Genomic DNA, 18,612 nt, shown 5'->3' with positions numbered 1-18,612 from the left:
AGAGCCAACTTAAACAGAAATACTTTGTGTGAGGAAGCTCTGAAGCATGTTTGTCAAGAAAGGACTAACACACTTATATATTTAACTGCCAAAAAAAGTCAAACAGATTGAAGTCCTTCAACAATGTGTCCTAGTTTTATAGTTCAGCAGCCTGTCAGCGTGTTGAAGCTACAGGTGTGTAGTTTAGTTTAACTTAGTGGTTAACACTCATAGTATTAAAAAACGACTTTCATCACTGTCATTGAAGGGCTTTTTTATTGTTTTATGATGAATATATCAGTGCTCTTTAGGCTACTTGTTTTCTTAAAACAACCAGGCTAGTTTTTTGAAGATACTCAACAACATCTTCACTGGTTTATCCTAACAGACGTCTCTAAACTGTCCTGTATGGAAATTTGGTGGAGTGGGAGTGGAGTGGATGAACTGAAACCTATGTGTAAAATAAAGGAACCCTAACGTTGTATACTGTTTTTTAATTTAATGTTTGTAGTCTTTTTTGCGACGAGGACTGTAGCCTCTGTATATAGGGCACCCCAACTTTGTAACCATTTATTTATTTTCTGGAATTATTAAATTCTCTAATTGTTAGCATCACTATCTACAGAGACAACATAGAAATTAGAAAATGACACAACCCCTGAGCTCAATGTAGCCCTCCTTCTTGATACAGAAAGGACCGACTTGTAACAAGCACATCTCAACAGGTTCTCTTTTGTCGGATGACTTCCTTTGAAATGAGTCAGTTCATGCTGCAGCCACTCAGATGAAGGGGGTCTAACCTGTTCTGTACTGAGACCATTTTGGAAAAGACAACAAACACCAACTATTTGCACACAGCGTCCTCATTCCTGGAACAGCATACAACATAGTCCGCGGCTGATTCAATGGCTGTGCTTCCAGCACAAACTCAGTTAGTTATGGTGGGCCGCCAGGAGTGTGGTTGTTTACTTGCTTTGGCAGGTCCACTCTAATTGGAAGTGATCCCCTGACCACATCTTGCTGAGATAACAGGGTGGGTCCTGCTATGCTAACTTATTCAACCACTCTGCCTCACACAACTGGCCTCCTTCTTTGGTCAAAAGTTTATATAACAGGAATAATATAACAAACGGAACATGTTTGAAAATCAAACACAATTCTCATGCACATCACAAAGATAGGACATTAGTTTTGCTTTCCCTGTTCGCTGGAGGGGGCATTGTCTTTGTGCAAAAGACTATGAATTTAGCACAATATGACTAAAAATGGTCGTCTTTGCTCAACACCAAAACCTTCACCCATTTTTAAATCAAAAAGCAGAGAGGTTTTTGTATAAGCTGGACCCACTTGACTAATTAAAACAGGAAGTGACGGTAAGTGAAAGTGCTAATAGGTTAGTAAGGGATCTAAAAAAAAAAAGAGCAAGGGAGACAAACCAGTCATATTACAGGGAGACAGACGGGCTGGCCCCAAAAACAGAGCTGGTGCTGACCTGTCTGCTCAGGCCACAACCTAGGGCGTCCCACAATCGTAACCATTCAGGGCTCCTGGAATCTGTCCCCTGAAAGTTCATGCCGGTCATGGCCAACAGTGGAAAATGAGCTGCTCCCTTGTTTCTGGGCACTGCAGCAACCAAACTACAACCTCAGTGCACACAAACACACACAGACGGCCCATCCAAAACCTGACTCTCCATCCCACCCTGTCCTCACCCACTCCCCCATTGTGTTAAACTGTCAAACTGCCAAGGGGGGAAAAAAATGGAGGGAGGAGCTATAGTACAAGTTAAAATCATGGGGGACAATCGACTTAGCATCAACGGGGATTGGCTCTTAACATTTTTTAAATTTAGTGACCTTTTAAACCTGTTATGGACATTTTTGACTTGTTTCTGTTTAAGCCAAAGAATGTTGGTTACTACCACACAACTTTGGTTTGTATTTGTGTCAGATTAAGAGCTGAACAATGAAAAAGACAAAAGTCACAATATAAGCACACAAGTCTCAGTTATAGTTATATCAGTGAATCTCTTCCTGCACTACTCGGAATACAAAAACATGCTATACCATAGAGAAGTAGGATTATTTGGCCAAAAAAAAGAAAACTTTTCTTAATTATAGAGGCTTTCACCTCTGCTTGACTGACAAGTTAACAATATTTTTTCAGTAAGTTGAGAGCCATTAAGGGCTAACCATCTAGATACCCACTAAGCTCCTACTGAGCTTTAAGTCAATCCAGTGTTTACATATATTATCAGGCTGCTGCAAGAAAATTACTCTCCACCAGTTGAACCATTGTTCTCTCTAAACTGCAGGAGAGACTGCACCCAACTACATGTTGGCGTCTAGCAATTTCCACCAAGTTGACCACACACACACATACATTGCCAATAACCTTCATAAAACCTTCAATAAGATTACAAATATATTTTGCATTTAAATAATGTAAGGCAGGGCCTGAATTTCGGAGCCCGTAAACGGGAATCATGCACATAATATTGAATTCTCACAAGTCTAGCTCTCATAATGCGGGAAAACCTTGCATAAATTCATACATTTACATTGATTTTTACAATGTATGTCATACAGATTTCATGGTCAAGTACAGGTCAGACTGGTCTGAAAAATTAGGGATATTAAACATAAAATGTGATTTATGTATCTTTCATTTTAATTAATTGCACGTTTAATATTAAATATTTCAGGAACAAATCATAACACATGCAATTAAGTTATAATTGTTTTTTTTAAACATTTATCCCCTGCAATTATCCAATTTTCCATTCCTAGTACTCACATTTGAGTGACACAGGTGAAGTAAAAGGCGAGTCTAACCCAGCAAAAAATAAATCCAGGAAAAGGTCATTAACTATCATGACCTAATACAAAAGTTAATCAAAATGATGTTACATGGGGCCCCTACTTTTTTTAGTGAGATGTATATTGTAGCCAAATAAAAAAAAGATGTAGGCAAAAGGCTAAAGAGGTGGTGATTCTGGTGATAACTGTTGCTGCCGTGACAGAGCTTTGTTTCAGCACCAGGCGCTGTCTCCTGTCAACAGCGCTGCTCCACACTCTTCAGTGGCGGTAACGTTTGTGTTCGTTACTGATTGGTATGGCGTTGTTGTTAAGAAAATGATTAAATAAGGAACAGTCCCAATCAAAATAATATTAAGGGCCAGATGTTATTACTGGCAGGCCAATAGCTGACCCCTGATTCACAAACAAATTTGCTAAATAAAAAAAAAGGGGGAGGTGCGATTCTACCGCATACCGGACTGTTGAGCCAACCTGAATCACCGCAGGGGGAATTCTCATGTTTATGTTCCAACTGATATAGAAGGAGACTTCGTCTCAGCTTATTGGAAGGATAAATAACATATCACTCCTTCGACTCACTTTATATCATTTATCCTTCAAGGTGAAACAAGGCTTTTTTGGATGTAATCAACTTATCAAGAATATTGTATTTATTCAATTATAAATTAGATCAGTCGCATTAATTTCAGGTCAGTTATTGTGCTCCTCCTCGGCACTAAATACAATGATGTGAAGTCAATTGTGTACAAGAATATCCTTCAGGCTGAATTTCTCTCAGTCGCTAAGCTACCACTGTTTTTCTGCTTCACCAATCAATTATGTATTAATGATTAACATTCCTAATTGAGACAAAAGAAGGGGAAGGGATGGTGGTCTGTCCTGTAGCAGTAATTGAGTTAAAGGCCAAGTGCTCCTATTGTCAGGAACCAATTAGTCCCGGGGGGCAGCTTCATCACTTCATTTGGCAGAGGTGCAGCTTGCTGAGCAGAGATGCTAACCGTTTCAAGCTGGGGGGAAATCTTTCCAATCTCACGACGCCACCCCCATAATGCTTTGTTTGTGATCCACTCCAATACAAAACGGAACCTAACAATTTAACATAGAGCAGATTCCTTGACATCGCTGAGGTTTAGCACATCTGACAAGCAGAAAAAGTTTTACAATACGTGTCCCAAATACTGGGGTGTGTTACTAAAAAAAATAAATCCAAACTGAGATTAACAAGAATTTTAAGGGTTAAAAATGCATCTTAATTATAACTCATAACATTTCAAATTATGCTTATGACTGCCAATTTTCCTTTGGGCCTCACAACTGAATATAAAAACTGCACTGAAAATGTTTGAGGTAAACCAAAATTCAACATATGTGTGCATACAATGTTCTTTTCACTTTTAAATAAATGGCTGCTCCAACATCTGTCAAACCATACAGAGCTCCACTTCTTGTGTATTTCTTTGTGATAGCCATGGTTCATTATCCACAGTGTAGTTGTCAAATATGATCTTTCAAGTATGCAGATGTGTCTCACCAGAGTTTGGAGCAAATTGATCGATGAGCTCAACCACTCAGAGAAGTTTTTAGAATTTTTCATGACAACAGGCTTTTTTTCACTGCATATCTCTTAAAGCTTGGACCGCTAAGTTAGTCAAACAAGTTAAGTGTCTACAAATCTTGCACTATTACAGATAACGTTTTTCAATCATTTTAAACATAATATTGAAATTCTGTGAAATTTATAATTAATGGCTATTTAAAGAGTACTTGATCCCTATGAAGCAACAACAGATTAGCGTACAAGCTGTTTCATGGAAATCACAACAAAAATTCAAAGGATTAGAAGATCAAGTTTTGTATCTTTGTGATTTCCCATGGTTTGCATGAACTAAAATATAAATCTGTCAACACAACTCAATAAGTTATGGTTCAGTGGATTTAAAGGATTAAGTTGCTTATTGGAAGTCAATACGGTATTTTACCAGAGGCATTGTGAGGTTAATCTACTGATGGTAACCAAATGTTTTATCTTACATTACAGGAAAATGACTGTGTGTGGTGTGGCTGAAGTGCCACTGGATACTTGTGCAATTTTGTTGCAAATTAGAAAAAAATAAAAATTAAACATTAAGCAGCAATTCCATTTCAAAGGCAAAATGTAGCGTATAACGGGTGCACAGTCTGTAGAGCTAGAATTAACTATGTCTCAGACAAATGACGACGTGAAGAGAGAAAAGCATGAAAGACAAGTCAACAGGTTGAGCTTTTCTGTAAGCATCGACACCGACTCCAATCAGGGAACCAGTGCAGAAGTCAGACATTATACTGCTGATTCAGTCTGGCCATGTCATCACTGCCACTGACACACTTGCTTACGTGCCTGCTATCACTGCCAAAGGTGTGTGTGTGTCTGTGTGTGTGTGATATAGGTGTGTGTCTGTGCGCACGTCTGTCTGTCCTCTCCGTCTCCCTGACACGTCCTTTCCTGCTGCCAGCATCACCATAGCTACACAGCCAGCCACTGATGTCACTCCTACTGTACACACACAGGAATAACCAGGGAAATGGACACTAGTTGTTCCTCTGATGAAATCATGGACAACGCAAGGTTTGTGCCTTTCCACACATTATCAACACACATGTAATGTCACTTGGATTTCAGTTAACAATGATTAGTATCAGGAAATATTTATATAAAATAAGGCCTATACCATCTTAAGAACATACACACGCCTCCTCTGGTTGTGCCATTCTTAATAAGCACTGAAGAGCAGAACAGGGGAACACAGATAAACACTGAGGCCTACATAAATAAATGACACACTATGCGCACACGTGTGTGTTGACTCTCATGTAGGTCATTCTTGGCTCAATAATCACCTCTCCAGCTCTCCTCTGCTTGCCTGGAATGGCAAAGAGTGGCAATACTTCAGCTCAAGCTGATTGAGGACCATCAGACAGACCCTAAAAATAGCTAGTGTGCACATTAGAGTTGTATTGTAAGCAAGTCAAGAGTCAGTATTAACAAGGTTTTAAATTGGAAGGCTGAAAACACTGCACATAGCCAATAGACAGATAAATAAATAAAAGTCTGCTTGAGTTTGAGGAGTGTCTTCTGCTTCAAAACATGGTAACAGCGTGTGTTGTAACTTATCCAAGAGCTTGTTAACATCCACTAAACTCAAACAGCCTGTATGGTTGAATAGAAGCTTGAGGGAGGGGGCTGTGGGTGTCTGAAGAGGCGAGGTACTATCCAGGGTTTTGTGGGCTGCCTATTAATGACAAAGACAGAATATTCCTCCCGTCTCTGCCAGTTTTCATTGGCTCACTATGCCCCATAATCTCTCTTTTCTTCCAGACTACAACTTTACACTTACAAACCGAGCTAAGAAAAATGTGGGTTCTGTTTTATTGTTCTTTAAGCACAACCAAACACCTCTAGTTATAGTGTGGCTAATTTTGGCACTGGAGAAGGAAAAGGCGTTCACCAGTGTGTAGAATGACCACATTGTAGCAGAATGTAACAATAGTTTTAAATAGAAGGGCAAACTTCCAGATACACACACTGCTCCAGGTAAATACGTTTTAAATCCTAGACTGGGAAACTGATAACTATTCTATTACATTGCATCACTGATTTCCCCTTGCTTTACAAAAAGTAGTGAACATGATTTAGAAAATAATTTCCCATAGACCTTTTTCCCCTTGATAACTTCTTACCTGTCCTCATCCACATTCATGGTAATATGGATCCCAAAGAGGCTGTTGACAGCAGGAGTGGACAGGTTGAGGCCCTCGCCAATGAAAGACTTTACACCATCTTTCCCTGGCAACATAATGGCACTGGGCTGAGGTAGGGAGTCAGACTTCAGCCTACATTCTTCTGACTGGTTGTTAAAACCAGATGCGAGGCCTGTTGTGGCTCCTCCATGGGCTCCCTGGAGCTGGAAAAGTCCTCCTGCGCCAGGCACCTGACTTGACACACCTGGAGGGGTGTTGGTGGTACTGGGCACTGTGGCAGGTGCATTCTGAGCAATGCTGTGGGAAGTGTTGGTGGTGCTAACTGAAGGTGTAGGGGCAATTCCTATCCCTCCTGAAGGCTGATTCTGGCTGACATGCTGCTGGGGGCCACTTCCTGAAAGGACAGGGGCCATGGCTGGTGCATTTCCCACTTGCAGCAGAAGGCCCTGGGCTAAAACTGACTCTCCGCCCAGCCCATGGGCTCCTGGACCAGCGGGGTTGATTACAGGCGAGGGTACCTGGCTGGTTAGAGGCCCCACAGTGAGGGCTGACATGTGAAGGTTCTGAGTGCTTGAACCAAAGTGCTGCTGCTGACGATAGTCCGACTGGCTGGCAGAGAGACCAGCGTGATGAGGAGAATAGGCAAACTGCTGGGGCTGAGTTGCAGGAGGCATGATGGGAGACTTCTGATGCATGGCACCTTGGTGCATGCCATTGAGGCTGTTCGAGAGGAAGTTTTGAGGAGCATTGGGCTGAATATTGACCTGAGCCTGTTGTGGTTGCTGTGACACTGTAGTTGTAAACCCTGTGGGCTGGAAGGCACTTGCCCCATTCCCTATATGCGAGGCAAAGCTGTAACCTTGCTGCAGAGACTCTGGGGGGTAGGTGTGGTGCCCGGCGGAGTAGCCATTGCCCAAGGTGTTATCCAAAGTCTGTGCAGAAAAAGCAACGCTAGTGACCACAGAGTTACCAGTAGCCCCTAGCCCACTGTCTCTGTCTATACAATGATCAAGGATTACAGTTGTTTTTATGCTGTCCACAGTTCGATTGAGATTTGAATCTGAATCTCGCTCATAAAACTCAGTGCATGTCCACCTGCCCCGTCTGAAGGGCTCTCCAGTACCATGGTCAAGTTTAATGACTCTAAAACGAGAATTACAGCTGGTGCTAACAGGAGCAGAGGGTGCCACACTGGTAGAGACACTGGCCACGGGGGATGATGAGCCAGGAACAATGGGTTGTGCTGTGGCTGAACCAGGCACATTAACTAAATTATGTGGTGTGACACGACCAGTGCCCACACTCTTGTAAGAGAGTCCGCCGTTGACAGGACCAGGAGCCACCGGCGGCTGGCCCTCCTGAGGCTCCACGTTGTTTAAAGTTTCCTCAGACGAACTCCTCTCACACACCCCGAGGTCGGCCCTGGAAACGTCAAATATTTCCGACGACGACACGTCCTCCGTCCGGGACTCGTCCGGGTCGTCCAGGCTCTCCGTGTCATCCGCGATGCTGTTGGCCAACACCTGCGCCTGCGTTACGCTCGTGATCTGGAAGCAACTTTTCTTCTTCGCTGGCATTTTCGACATGTTGACTTTTATCTGCGTCAAGTGCGTCTGCCTCCAGGTGAAGCTACGTGCTCTGGGCTTATTCTCTTCGCGATTCACAACTGAGGGAAATGACAAGTACCGTCACAGGACATTTCCATACCGTTCCTCTTTCCTCTCTCTCTCTCTCTTGTCGGAGAAAAAAGTGTCACAAACCCGGGGCGGGGGGGGCCAAGACCCTTTGAAAACTCCTCAAGTGTTCCGCGGTGTCCTGTCACAACACACAAGCCGGTCTCTCTGTCGGCCTCTTCGCGTCCCGGCAGCGGAGTTACAAACAGGCCCTTGTCAAAGTTCTTGTTCAGCAGCTGCCACCGGGTACTGTAGTCTGAGGTCTCGCAGCCCACTCTTCTCTAACAGCTCTATATTTTTTTTTTTTCGCCGACTAGCAGAGTTAGCTAATGGGAGCTAGTTTTTTCCCCCTACCTCGGTATCAGCATGTGGGACATCATTATGTAAACAAATAGTTCAGAGCGTCAAAAAGAAAGTGTAATCCAAGCGGAAGACGGAGAAAACGTCCCCAAAAGTCAGCGAAGTTTTGCCTCTCGCCGTGTGGACAGCTCACTTTTGGCAAGCTAGCTGACAGATAACTACTTTACCACAGAGAGCTAACAGACAGCTAACTCCTGCCTGCCGCTCTTCTAACCAGACCACTCCGCAAGATGGCAAGAGCGAAGTGCATCCTGGGTAAAGAGGTCAAACTACTTTTCTGTTAACTTAAAAAATATATACTAAAAGAGTCACAATCCCCGCATTTTTTTTCGTATGTATGGTTTGTGGAGTTATTTAGGCTGAAGATTATTTTTAAATTTGCAAACGTATATTTTACGCAACTTAAAAAAAAAGTATTTCTGCAGCTGTCGTAACTTCCGGTTAACGTCCCACCCACCGTTTCTCGCACAGCCGTCGACAGATGTTGGGGCTTTTGCCTGATGTTGGATTTGTAATTTTTAATATATTTTAGTATATTTTTAATGTAATTCTTATAGCCTCAGTTATGTTGGATTAAATACAATTTAACTCATAAATATTTGTATTAACTTAATTTGCTTGTTCTCAGGATATCATGAAAAGTAAATCCCTCTAACGTTATCCGTGTTTTTTTTTTTTTACTTCCGATTTAAGTTTTTATTAGAGATTAGAGTTTAAATCGTCCATTCACTAAAACAGGGGTGGGCAACTGGCGGCCCGGGGGCCACATGCGGCCCCCATCAACCCTCAACGTGGCCCTCAGGTCGATTTTGACATATCAATTAATTGGAAACATGAAGAAAACATGACAAAATCTGCCATGATATCATGAAAACCAGAAATATGTCCATTATAATATTTGATCACTGGTATATGTTGAGTTAAATTTGAGACATAATTGACTGTATGCTACAATTTGGCCCTCTGGCAGTCAGAATTAAATGAATGTGGCCCTTGCTGTGAACGAAGTTGCACATCCCTGCACTAAAATGTTGATTTAAAACAAATTAGTCATGAAATCAGTTGTCCTTGAATGAGTCATTTACCTCCGGGAAATCGTATCCTCTTTGACACAGCCTACTTGGCATCATGCCTATAAACGAATATTGTAACCGCAGTGATGAGTAGGCTACAGTCGTCATGAATAAAGGCTACAGGTCTAGAGATCATCACATTAGATCTTCTTTTCTTTTTACTCATATTATTGGCCCTTCTTTGGCATGAAATATATTTTTTATCTCCTAATATCCTGTTGTTGTTTTTTTTTTTTGTATTTTTAAAGCTGTTGTTCTGCTGAATTTTATCCGATAGGGATATCAGCAAAGTTACTTTATCTTTATTAAGGATGAAAGGTATAGCCTACTTTATCAATCCCATGAGAAATGTCTTTATTAGGCAACACAATTGTACTTCTAAGAAAGCAAACAACTTAAAGGCACTGAATAACTTGTTTATCATAGCTAATTTTACAAAACTAGACCAAAATATTTAACCTGTATATACTATTACATCATCATTTATAAACTTATAGGAAAAGAGTCAATATTTGCCATGTCAAGACAGTTATACACCATTTTTTAAATTAAAGTCAACTTCTCCTTTCAGCAACTTACCACTGTGGCTGTAAAGGGGGATTGAAAGACATCAAACATTTGTTCCCTTTGCCATAAAACATGTAGATTTAAAGTGTAACGGTGATTTTGAACAGACATATTAAAAAAGAGAGCACTTGTTCCAAGCAGGCTTGCCATTTACCATCATGCTAGTATAAGTCAAATCAATATCCAGCCAGTCAAATCAATATCCAGCCAGTCAAATCAATATCCAGCCAGGTCCGGGAAGCAAGAAATGCCTCCTACATATGTCCCGTAACTATGATGACCCTCAATGTCAAAGCTCATACAAAAAACGTTCAATGTTTCTATGTTTATGTATTTGCAGCAAAATGGACTGCATTCTTAAACATTTGAACTGTCAGTATTACTTTTTCATTATAGATGTATCCAGTGTTTTCACACAAATGTTAAATATGCATCATCCCCATGCAAATCTATTTTCACTGAAGCGGTGTGATTACAGCTCCTTCCTCCAATTACATTTCTTGGGTTTACATTTGACACTTGGTCCTGGTTTTAAAGGGCTTGTGACCCAGCTTTTTTCAGGAGATTGCAATACTACCCATTAACACCTAAATTCACATGACCATGAGTTTTCAAATGTAACTTCTGCTCTAACGTTTAAGGTGTAAAAGACCTACAGAGGTTTTAATGTTTTTAAATCCCCACCATTCATAAGACCAGAGAAAGATATATTATACACAAGATGAGATAAGATATGCCTATTCCTTCCTGTGTATCCTGTTTACCTCATCAGCTCCTGTGACTTCATCCACACTATCAGTGACTTTATTCCCTAATGTTGACTCATAAGTCACAAACTTATGACCAGAGGATATTGCTTCAATGAAGGCCGTCAATGGATTGTGCTCGACAGCACGACAGACTATCACAAGATAACACATGACACCAAGAAAAATAAATAGGTCATAATACTGTTCAAAGTTTGACTGACACCAATGTGGATAAATGTAAAACACAGTTGTTTCTTAAATACCGCCTCAAAGAAAACATGTTCTGAGCTGTATATAGCAATATATCTGCTGACTATAGGGTTTTACTCAAAGCCCAATGTAAAAACTAAACCGGAGATCTTTCTTGCACCTCTCACTCTCTCTCTCTCTCCAGTTTTCTGTAACCAATGGCAATCTTTGTTGCCTTTTTTTGTCTGGGCAAAGAGATGATGCACTCACACACTGCCCTGCCTCGACAATGGAGGCAGTGAAAGACAGAAACACAATTTATGAAATGTCATTAAAATCTGGCTTCAGCAGAAGACAACAGGCGATAAAACACCCTGTATCAAATCAAGATAAGTATACATACAGATGGCGTTTTGTGATTCTGTTCTAAACCAGTTTTGGCATTTGACTTGAGTGAAGTTGATTTAAATAATAAACACTCAATCCTTTGAGGAGTGTCATTGCATTTAAAGAGATACACACACCAAAACAAAAGAATGGTTTATTATAAATAAATTATCACTGAATCTTGAAAAAAAAGAATTCATGATATTCAGTAATAGAGGGGAAAGCATTGATGCTTCAATTAATGTAGAAGGTATGGGAATTCAAAGAGTAAAGGAAACTAAGTTCTTAGGTGTCATGATTGATGAAAATTTTAACTGGAAGTCACATATAAATTATATAAAAATGAAAATATCAAAAGCACTTGCTCTGGTACACAAAGTTAAGGATTCATTAGATAATAAAGCATTGTTCATTTTATATAACTCATTAATTCTTCCATATTTCACATACTGTGTTGAAGTATGGGAAAGTGCCTGTAAAACATTCATCCTTTCAATTTTCATTTTGCAAAAAAGAGCCATAAGAATCATCAGTAGAAGTCGGTATAGAGATCCATCAAACCCACTATTCATTCAGTTAAAGTTGTTGAACTTTCATGAATTAGTTGATTACAGTATTCTGCAAATTATGTTTAAAGCTAATCAGAAAACATTGCCAAAAAACATCCAAAACAGATTTGAAAAAAGGGAAAGCCGTTATAATGTAGGAAAGGAAAGGAACAGAGATCTTTAATAAATCGAGTTAATTAAAGTTAAAAATCAAATTAATGTTTTGTGAAAGAAGGGCAGATATTATAAGATTAATCTTCTTTCTGCTCCTTTTCATTCAAAATTTTAGATTTTATGTTTTTCTTGACAAATTGACAAATAATTATTTTTATTTTTTTTAAAACGGAGCGTTCTGAGAGAGCTGGTTTATACAGGGTCAAAAACCTCTTCTGGTGCTTGATTCATGTTATATTTTGAACAAAGCACAGCACAGATGTTTCATTTAGACAACAGGGGACTGTTTTAAAACATAGAAAAGGGGTATAATATGTACTCTTTAAAGCTTGGTTTACATTTTTTTATCACCTTAGTTGTCAGCAATCATAAAGAAAATATAAATAATATTCTCCTGTATATCATATATGACTCATGATATATTACTATGTGATGTTGTGCGTACCATACCTGACTTGTTAACTTGCTCAGTGCTGATCAAAAAGTCCCCCTGCTACTTTATCTATTGACCATGGATGGATTCTACACCAGCATAAAAAATGATCCTTGTGTCTCTGGGCGCAGAGCTTCCTGGTTAATGTAGGACTGACCACACGGCTGGTTGAACTCCCTGTCTTGGTCAATATTCCATGCACTTAGGAATTTGTTCTTTCAATTGGCTATATTTACCAACAACACCGATTTGGCATCCAGATAAAACATTGCAAAAATTCCCTTTTAACCAACAGGTCACCTTCCCATGCAGCCTGACTTCTATTTGTTGCCATTTTATTGCACTTATGTGAGAAAGGGCAAAACAGCTAACTGAAGAATTTTATTAAAGTTCCTTTATGTGAGTGATGAGCTGAGAGGTTGGAAATAGCCTTCCCGTGTTATTCCCTCGACACGACTGACTGATCATTACAGTTACACTGTTACATAATGTGCCGACTCACAAGGTCTGTCTGACAAAAACAATTTCATGCAGTCCTCAGATAAGACAGATGGGATGGAAAACAACTCCATTCCAATACAGATTTGACGTGGTAATAATAACAATAATACACTGTGTGATGTGTATTCCTGCTCAGTTTCCTAAGCCAATCAAATGTCATAAGGTTGTTACTTAATTTACTTAAAACATTATACAACTTCAAAGTTGCTCTGTTGAAGGCGGCAGCTCTTACATCAACATTATTGATTTATCTGTTTGAGGATGTTTCTAAAAAAAAGCCACTCGGTATTAAAAAACTACTGAATTACGACGATGAGTTAACATGTGATTAGATTTTCTCAAGCGAACATTCCCACCTCAACTGACCCAATGATCTCCAAAATACACCTTTACCTCAAAGTTTTGTCTTTCTTTCTCATTTTTGAGTGAATCATGTATATTTGGAGATGAAGTGCAAGTCCAGAAAAGGGTCAAAACCGACACCCTGAAACACACACACACACACACACACACACACACACACACACACACTGAAACACACACACACACACACACAAACGTGAAAGCTGTCAAACTTTAATTAGTAATTGAAAACTGGGACATAAACGGTTATGGTAAAAAAAAAAAAAGTGAATGTGTGGTTCTCTGGAAAATGACCCAAATATAGCTGAAAGCATAAAAATGGCTCACATGCATATTTCATATTTTAAGTTTCACGTCGGTCAAGTTGCCCTGAACCAACCCCTTGTGCCCATTTCTCTGAGGAAGCCCTTCTTTTAGCACAGCTAACTTTGCAGTGACCTTTAAAATGTTTCATGCTTGGTTAAGTTTCAGTCAGCCAAACATTAGGCTACTTTCTAACTCCACTGTGAATGGTCCTGGAAACAACTCCCCCTAAACACGATGTTGCAACATCAGCCCCAACAAGCCCTCTAAACTTAGACACCCACCTTTGGTAGCGGGCAGTGCGTGGGCTTTCCCGGCCCCCAGCCAAAGTGTTTGTGTAGCTGGTTGTGTTTATTTACTCTGGTCCAAGGAGCGAAGACTACCAAGCTGTGCTGCAGCATGTCATGGTCCAACATGCTGCGTCCACTTTCGGCACAACACCGCAGTAACAAGGCTGGTGTTGTACTGCTGCATTTTAGGGGCCTGGGGTCTTGGCCAGCGGTCAATTTCAGCAGCCCAACCGGGGGCGACCTCTGGCCTTTAGCGAAGCATTGTGGGGTCTGAGAGTGCACGATCAACATATACTGACCAAGCATCACTCAGCACTTACTAAAAAATGAGCTTCCTCAGAGAAATGGGCACAAGGGGTTGCTTCAGGGCAACTTGACCAACATGAACCTTAAATAATGAAATATGCACGTCGTGCTTTCAGCTTTATTTGGTTCCTTTTCTAGAGAAACACTTTTTGACTTGTTAGTGTTGTGACCTCGACCACTTACTAACAGCTAATTTAAGCAGGCGATAAAAAGAGTTAAATAACCTCCACGTGCGTGTGTTTCAGGGTATAGCTCCCTCCCTTCTCATGCCGTTAATCTCCAAATATAAACATTTCACGAAACAAGCTCTGAGGTAAAAGTCTGGAGTATTTTTGGAGATCATTGGGTGTGTTTTTCTGTCGAGGTATGCATTTTTGACTTCAGTACCTCATGGATTCCTTCAGAGGGAGCTTTTTGGGGGGATTCATAGTTCAGTTATTACACAATATCCTGAGATTATATAATCCTTTGTGTGAGTTAAACATAGGCTTAATGAAATAAAGGCCTACAGTAATACACAGAGCGTCTGCACGGATACATGAGCCCCCCAAGACACCGAAATATTTGGACGCTTAGCAACCTCTTTTTACACTCCCAGTCCATTTGATATTGTAATTATATAACATATGAGCACATTTACTGACAGAGGAATGTCAGACAACCAGAGTTTAGATCCATTTTGACCAGGGTGTTGCATGAACTACCTTCGTCAATAGGTCAGTAAAAAGATAAGAAGTAAAGATAATGCTGTCAGATGGGAATCATATCTGGTATGCCTGCTGATTCTTTTCATTAAGTTTTAAACGTTTTATTCATGTGATTATTCATATCTTGTTTAATATCGTGATTATTAAGTGCCAAATTCCCCTTGTGAATTATTACTTGAAAATTGCAATTGTGGGTTTAATGAAGACACATGAAAATTGACTAAATGCACAGAAGAACAAGGTAAGAGTGGTAAAATATAAAATGTCAAGGGCCAGAACTTTGATCAGTCATTGTCTTCATTATTCCATTCAAGGGTTTAAAGAAGCATCTGAAGTGATTTCAGCAATGTGTAGCACAAGGCTTTCACATGCAACTGAAGGCAGTAACTTGTGATTCACTGAATCCTCATGCTAATGTGACCTTATATGCCTTCTATCATAGCATCTGGATTGTTGTTGAAAGGCCCACAGTCGAGTATTATGAGAAAAAACACTTTCAGTTTTTTAGGCGCCATGCCGTCAAACAAACTCTGAATCTGTTCCACACCGCCATATTTCAAAAAAATCAAGATAAGAACCTTTTATAAATGATTACTCTCGGTGGCTTTGGTTTTTATCTCTATGTTTGACATAGAAATTACATTTTCCTTGTATTTTAGAGTAGGCCTACAATCATTTTATATGCAAATGTGAAGAAGAAACGTGCTACTTTAGTTACTTTCTTGACTTATTTATTCAGATGCCCCTCTGTCCGTACTGTAATAATAATAATAATAATAAATTAGATTTATATAGCGCTTTTCTAAATACTCAAAGACGCTTATGTATGGTCCTGTATAAAGCATGTGTGTAGTCTCAGTGATGGCATCCACTGTCTTCCAAAGGATTTTGAAGCCAAACGTTGGAAATGTTCATTTCCACCAAACTTTGGTTCTAGAAAAGGGCGAAGAGATGGAGCTGAGGCTGGTCTTAAGCTTTACCAGCAAACAGCTACAATGCACCCACATATCAGTCAACTCAGAACCGCCCCTAAGAATGCTAATGTGTGAGTACATTTCTGCACGCATTATTAAAAAGTCAACCCCTGAACAGTTAAAAGAAATGGGCTATAGAGGCTTAAACTGCCTTTTCAACCAGGCTATAGAGATGTTTCTGTTAAAGACAAACATTTTCAGATGTGAAAAAAGCTGTAAAATGGGCTTTTTTGAATGAATATTTATTTGAAGCCGGCCTCAAGTGGACACTCGAGGAACTGCAGTTGATTGGATTTGAGTTTTAAGAAGCAAAGAAACAGTTCAAATGAAAAAAATAGCTTTGCATTACCTGTATGTCACACAATTACAAAACAGTTTATAAGGAGAACAACATTAGATTCTCAATTAAAAAAAAGAACAATATACCACCACAAAGAGTACAAGGTTCAGGGCCTTTGGAGTCTTAATACCCTTACAGCATAAGAAACAATACTTAATACCCGGTAAACGGGGGAAAACAAAGGCAAAAAACAAGGTAAAACAACATTCCTAGTGAGGACAGATTTTTGAGCTGTAATCCTGAATGAGACATAGTTCTGATTCATTGTGTAAAACTGTAGATTAAAAGAGGGGAAATCTCCCCTATTCAAGAACTTGGCCTAATGAATTATCTCACCTCAGACATTTTTCAATATCAAGCCTATGTTTGAAGAAACCCTGACTCATGAATCTGGATACTGATACAAATCATGGTAGCAATTACACATGCTTACACACCCACATATGACTGAATATGTTTTTACAGGAATGTGAGAGGTTAGAGCCACAGCACAAAACCAAACTAAAGTCCACATGGAGTGTTTCCTCTTCGGATTTCTTGCATTTTTTTTCTTAGCTTCTATGACCTAAGAAAGGTGCCCAGGCAGGGAGAGTGAATAAAGAGCTATTTGTGAGTAAAAGAAGAAATGTCTTCAGTGGAAGATAAGCAGTGATTAGCGCCCACACTGGCTCCATGCTCCAGGTCAGATGTTTATCTTGTTCTTACTGCTGAATTATTTTTTATTGAACTTGTTTGGACAAAAAGTCCTTGCTCCAAGAAAAGGATTCACAGTGAGAAAGTACAAATTTAAAAATAAAAAAAATACCAGAAAATATTTTACCTGAGCATTTTTGTTTGTTTGCTTGTTTGAGTACAATACAGTGAGTGTAATGAAATGTTTCTGTCTTTACTTTATCTGAACAAAGGAACCTAAAAATGAAGTTAATGTCACAGGTAAGACAAAAAACAAACAGTAATATATTTTTGAAATGTTGAGTATACCTGTGTTTTTGTAATCACTTTTCTCTGTCTATAGTGCCCCATTTTTTATATTTTCACGTCTTTTTTGTCTTCATGAAACATGTAGGATAAAGGCTCTCACGTTTTAAGGTAAAACGTTAAAGGTGACCCTCATGATTTCTCTGACAGTTGAAATTCTAACTAATCGGCTCTTCTTCCCTGAAGCACAGATTCCTAAGAAGGTAGAATTTGCATTCATGTGACTCACTGCCGGCAGGGCTTCATCAAGTCTCTGATATTTATGACATGGGACATCCAAGTCACCTTAAAGGTAGGAGCAATATGTTTTAGAGTTTTTTTGTAATATTGGTTGAAATTATCTTTACATCCCTGAAGCAATCAATTTATCAAATGCATTATTTGAAGCTGTCATGGGTCTGTAATAGATCTGTCAAATCATTTAATCTAAACCGAATTAACTCTACTTTTGATTACTTTCAGAATCTATCAGCTGGCTCCCTGCAATTTACAATCCTGGCTTTCATTTAGCTCTAAATTATATCTGTTTGTATTTGGAAAAAAAAAAAGATTGGTGTGACTGAAGGCCCCTCCAAAAAATGGTATTCAACACCAATATAGTCATTAATATTTGACTTTGGTAACAATGTGTTTTTACAGCTTGCAGTGTCAGTCGGTCCATATCCACAATATTTCTCCAGACTGAATTATCTCAACAATGAATGCTATTTATTACTATTTTTTGTACATATGTGCATTCACACTTACAATTGTGGCAAAATTCAGTGCACATGAGTACCATGGTTTACTCATGAGGATCAGAAAGTAGACACTATGGACATGTTGGTGTAAAGTATTGAAATAGAATTCATACGGAACATGTTAAGCATTACTCCCGTTAAACTTCAGAGCATTGGCAATGTGTTTGTGAGCATGCTGAAGTCAAAGCACTGCTGCGAGTCAATACAGCCTAAAAGAACCACTAGCTGACACAACAATCCCAAAACAGCATTATCATTTATGCCAACTACTTAAACCTCTCTGAACCGGATTTAGTTTGAGTTTCAAATGATCAGTTAGGATGCAGTTTTAGTTCTGAAGGCCGGTATTCAACATGTTGCCTTCATAAACTATAAGAGGCAGCTGTTTGTCCAGAAAAGTATTTACATAACAGATTACCCT

At 39.5% G+C, this 18,612-nt stretch overlaps 1 protein-coding gene across 1 annotated transcript in view; it reads right to left on the bottom strand.

The window, feature by feature from the left end:
* The window catches only part of tsc22d2 (TSC22 domain family 2), a 35,609-nt gene extending 26,805 nt beyond the window's left edge, over positions 1-8,804 (bottom strand). Inside the window, exon 1 of the mRNA XM_061033727.1 lies at positions 6,516-8,804. Within this exon, the coding sequence (XP_060889710.1) occupies positions 6,516-8,122 (1,607 nt within the window). The 5' untranslated portion in view covers positions 8,123-8,804. The remainder of the gene's footprint in view (positions 1-6,515) is intronic.
* Positions 8,805-18,612: the final 9,808 nt, after the last annotated feature.

Source organism: Labrus mixtus, chromosome 3 (assembly GCF_963584025.1).
Source record: "Labrus mixtus chromosome 3, fLabMix1.1, whole genome shotgun sequence".
Classification (NCBI taxonomy): Eukaryota; Metazoa; Chordata; class Actinopteri; order Labriformes; family Labridae; genus Labrus; species Labrus mixtus.
This window is presented reverse-complemented; position numbering and strand designations above follow the sequence as displayed.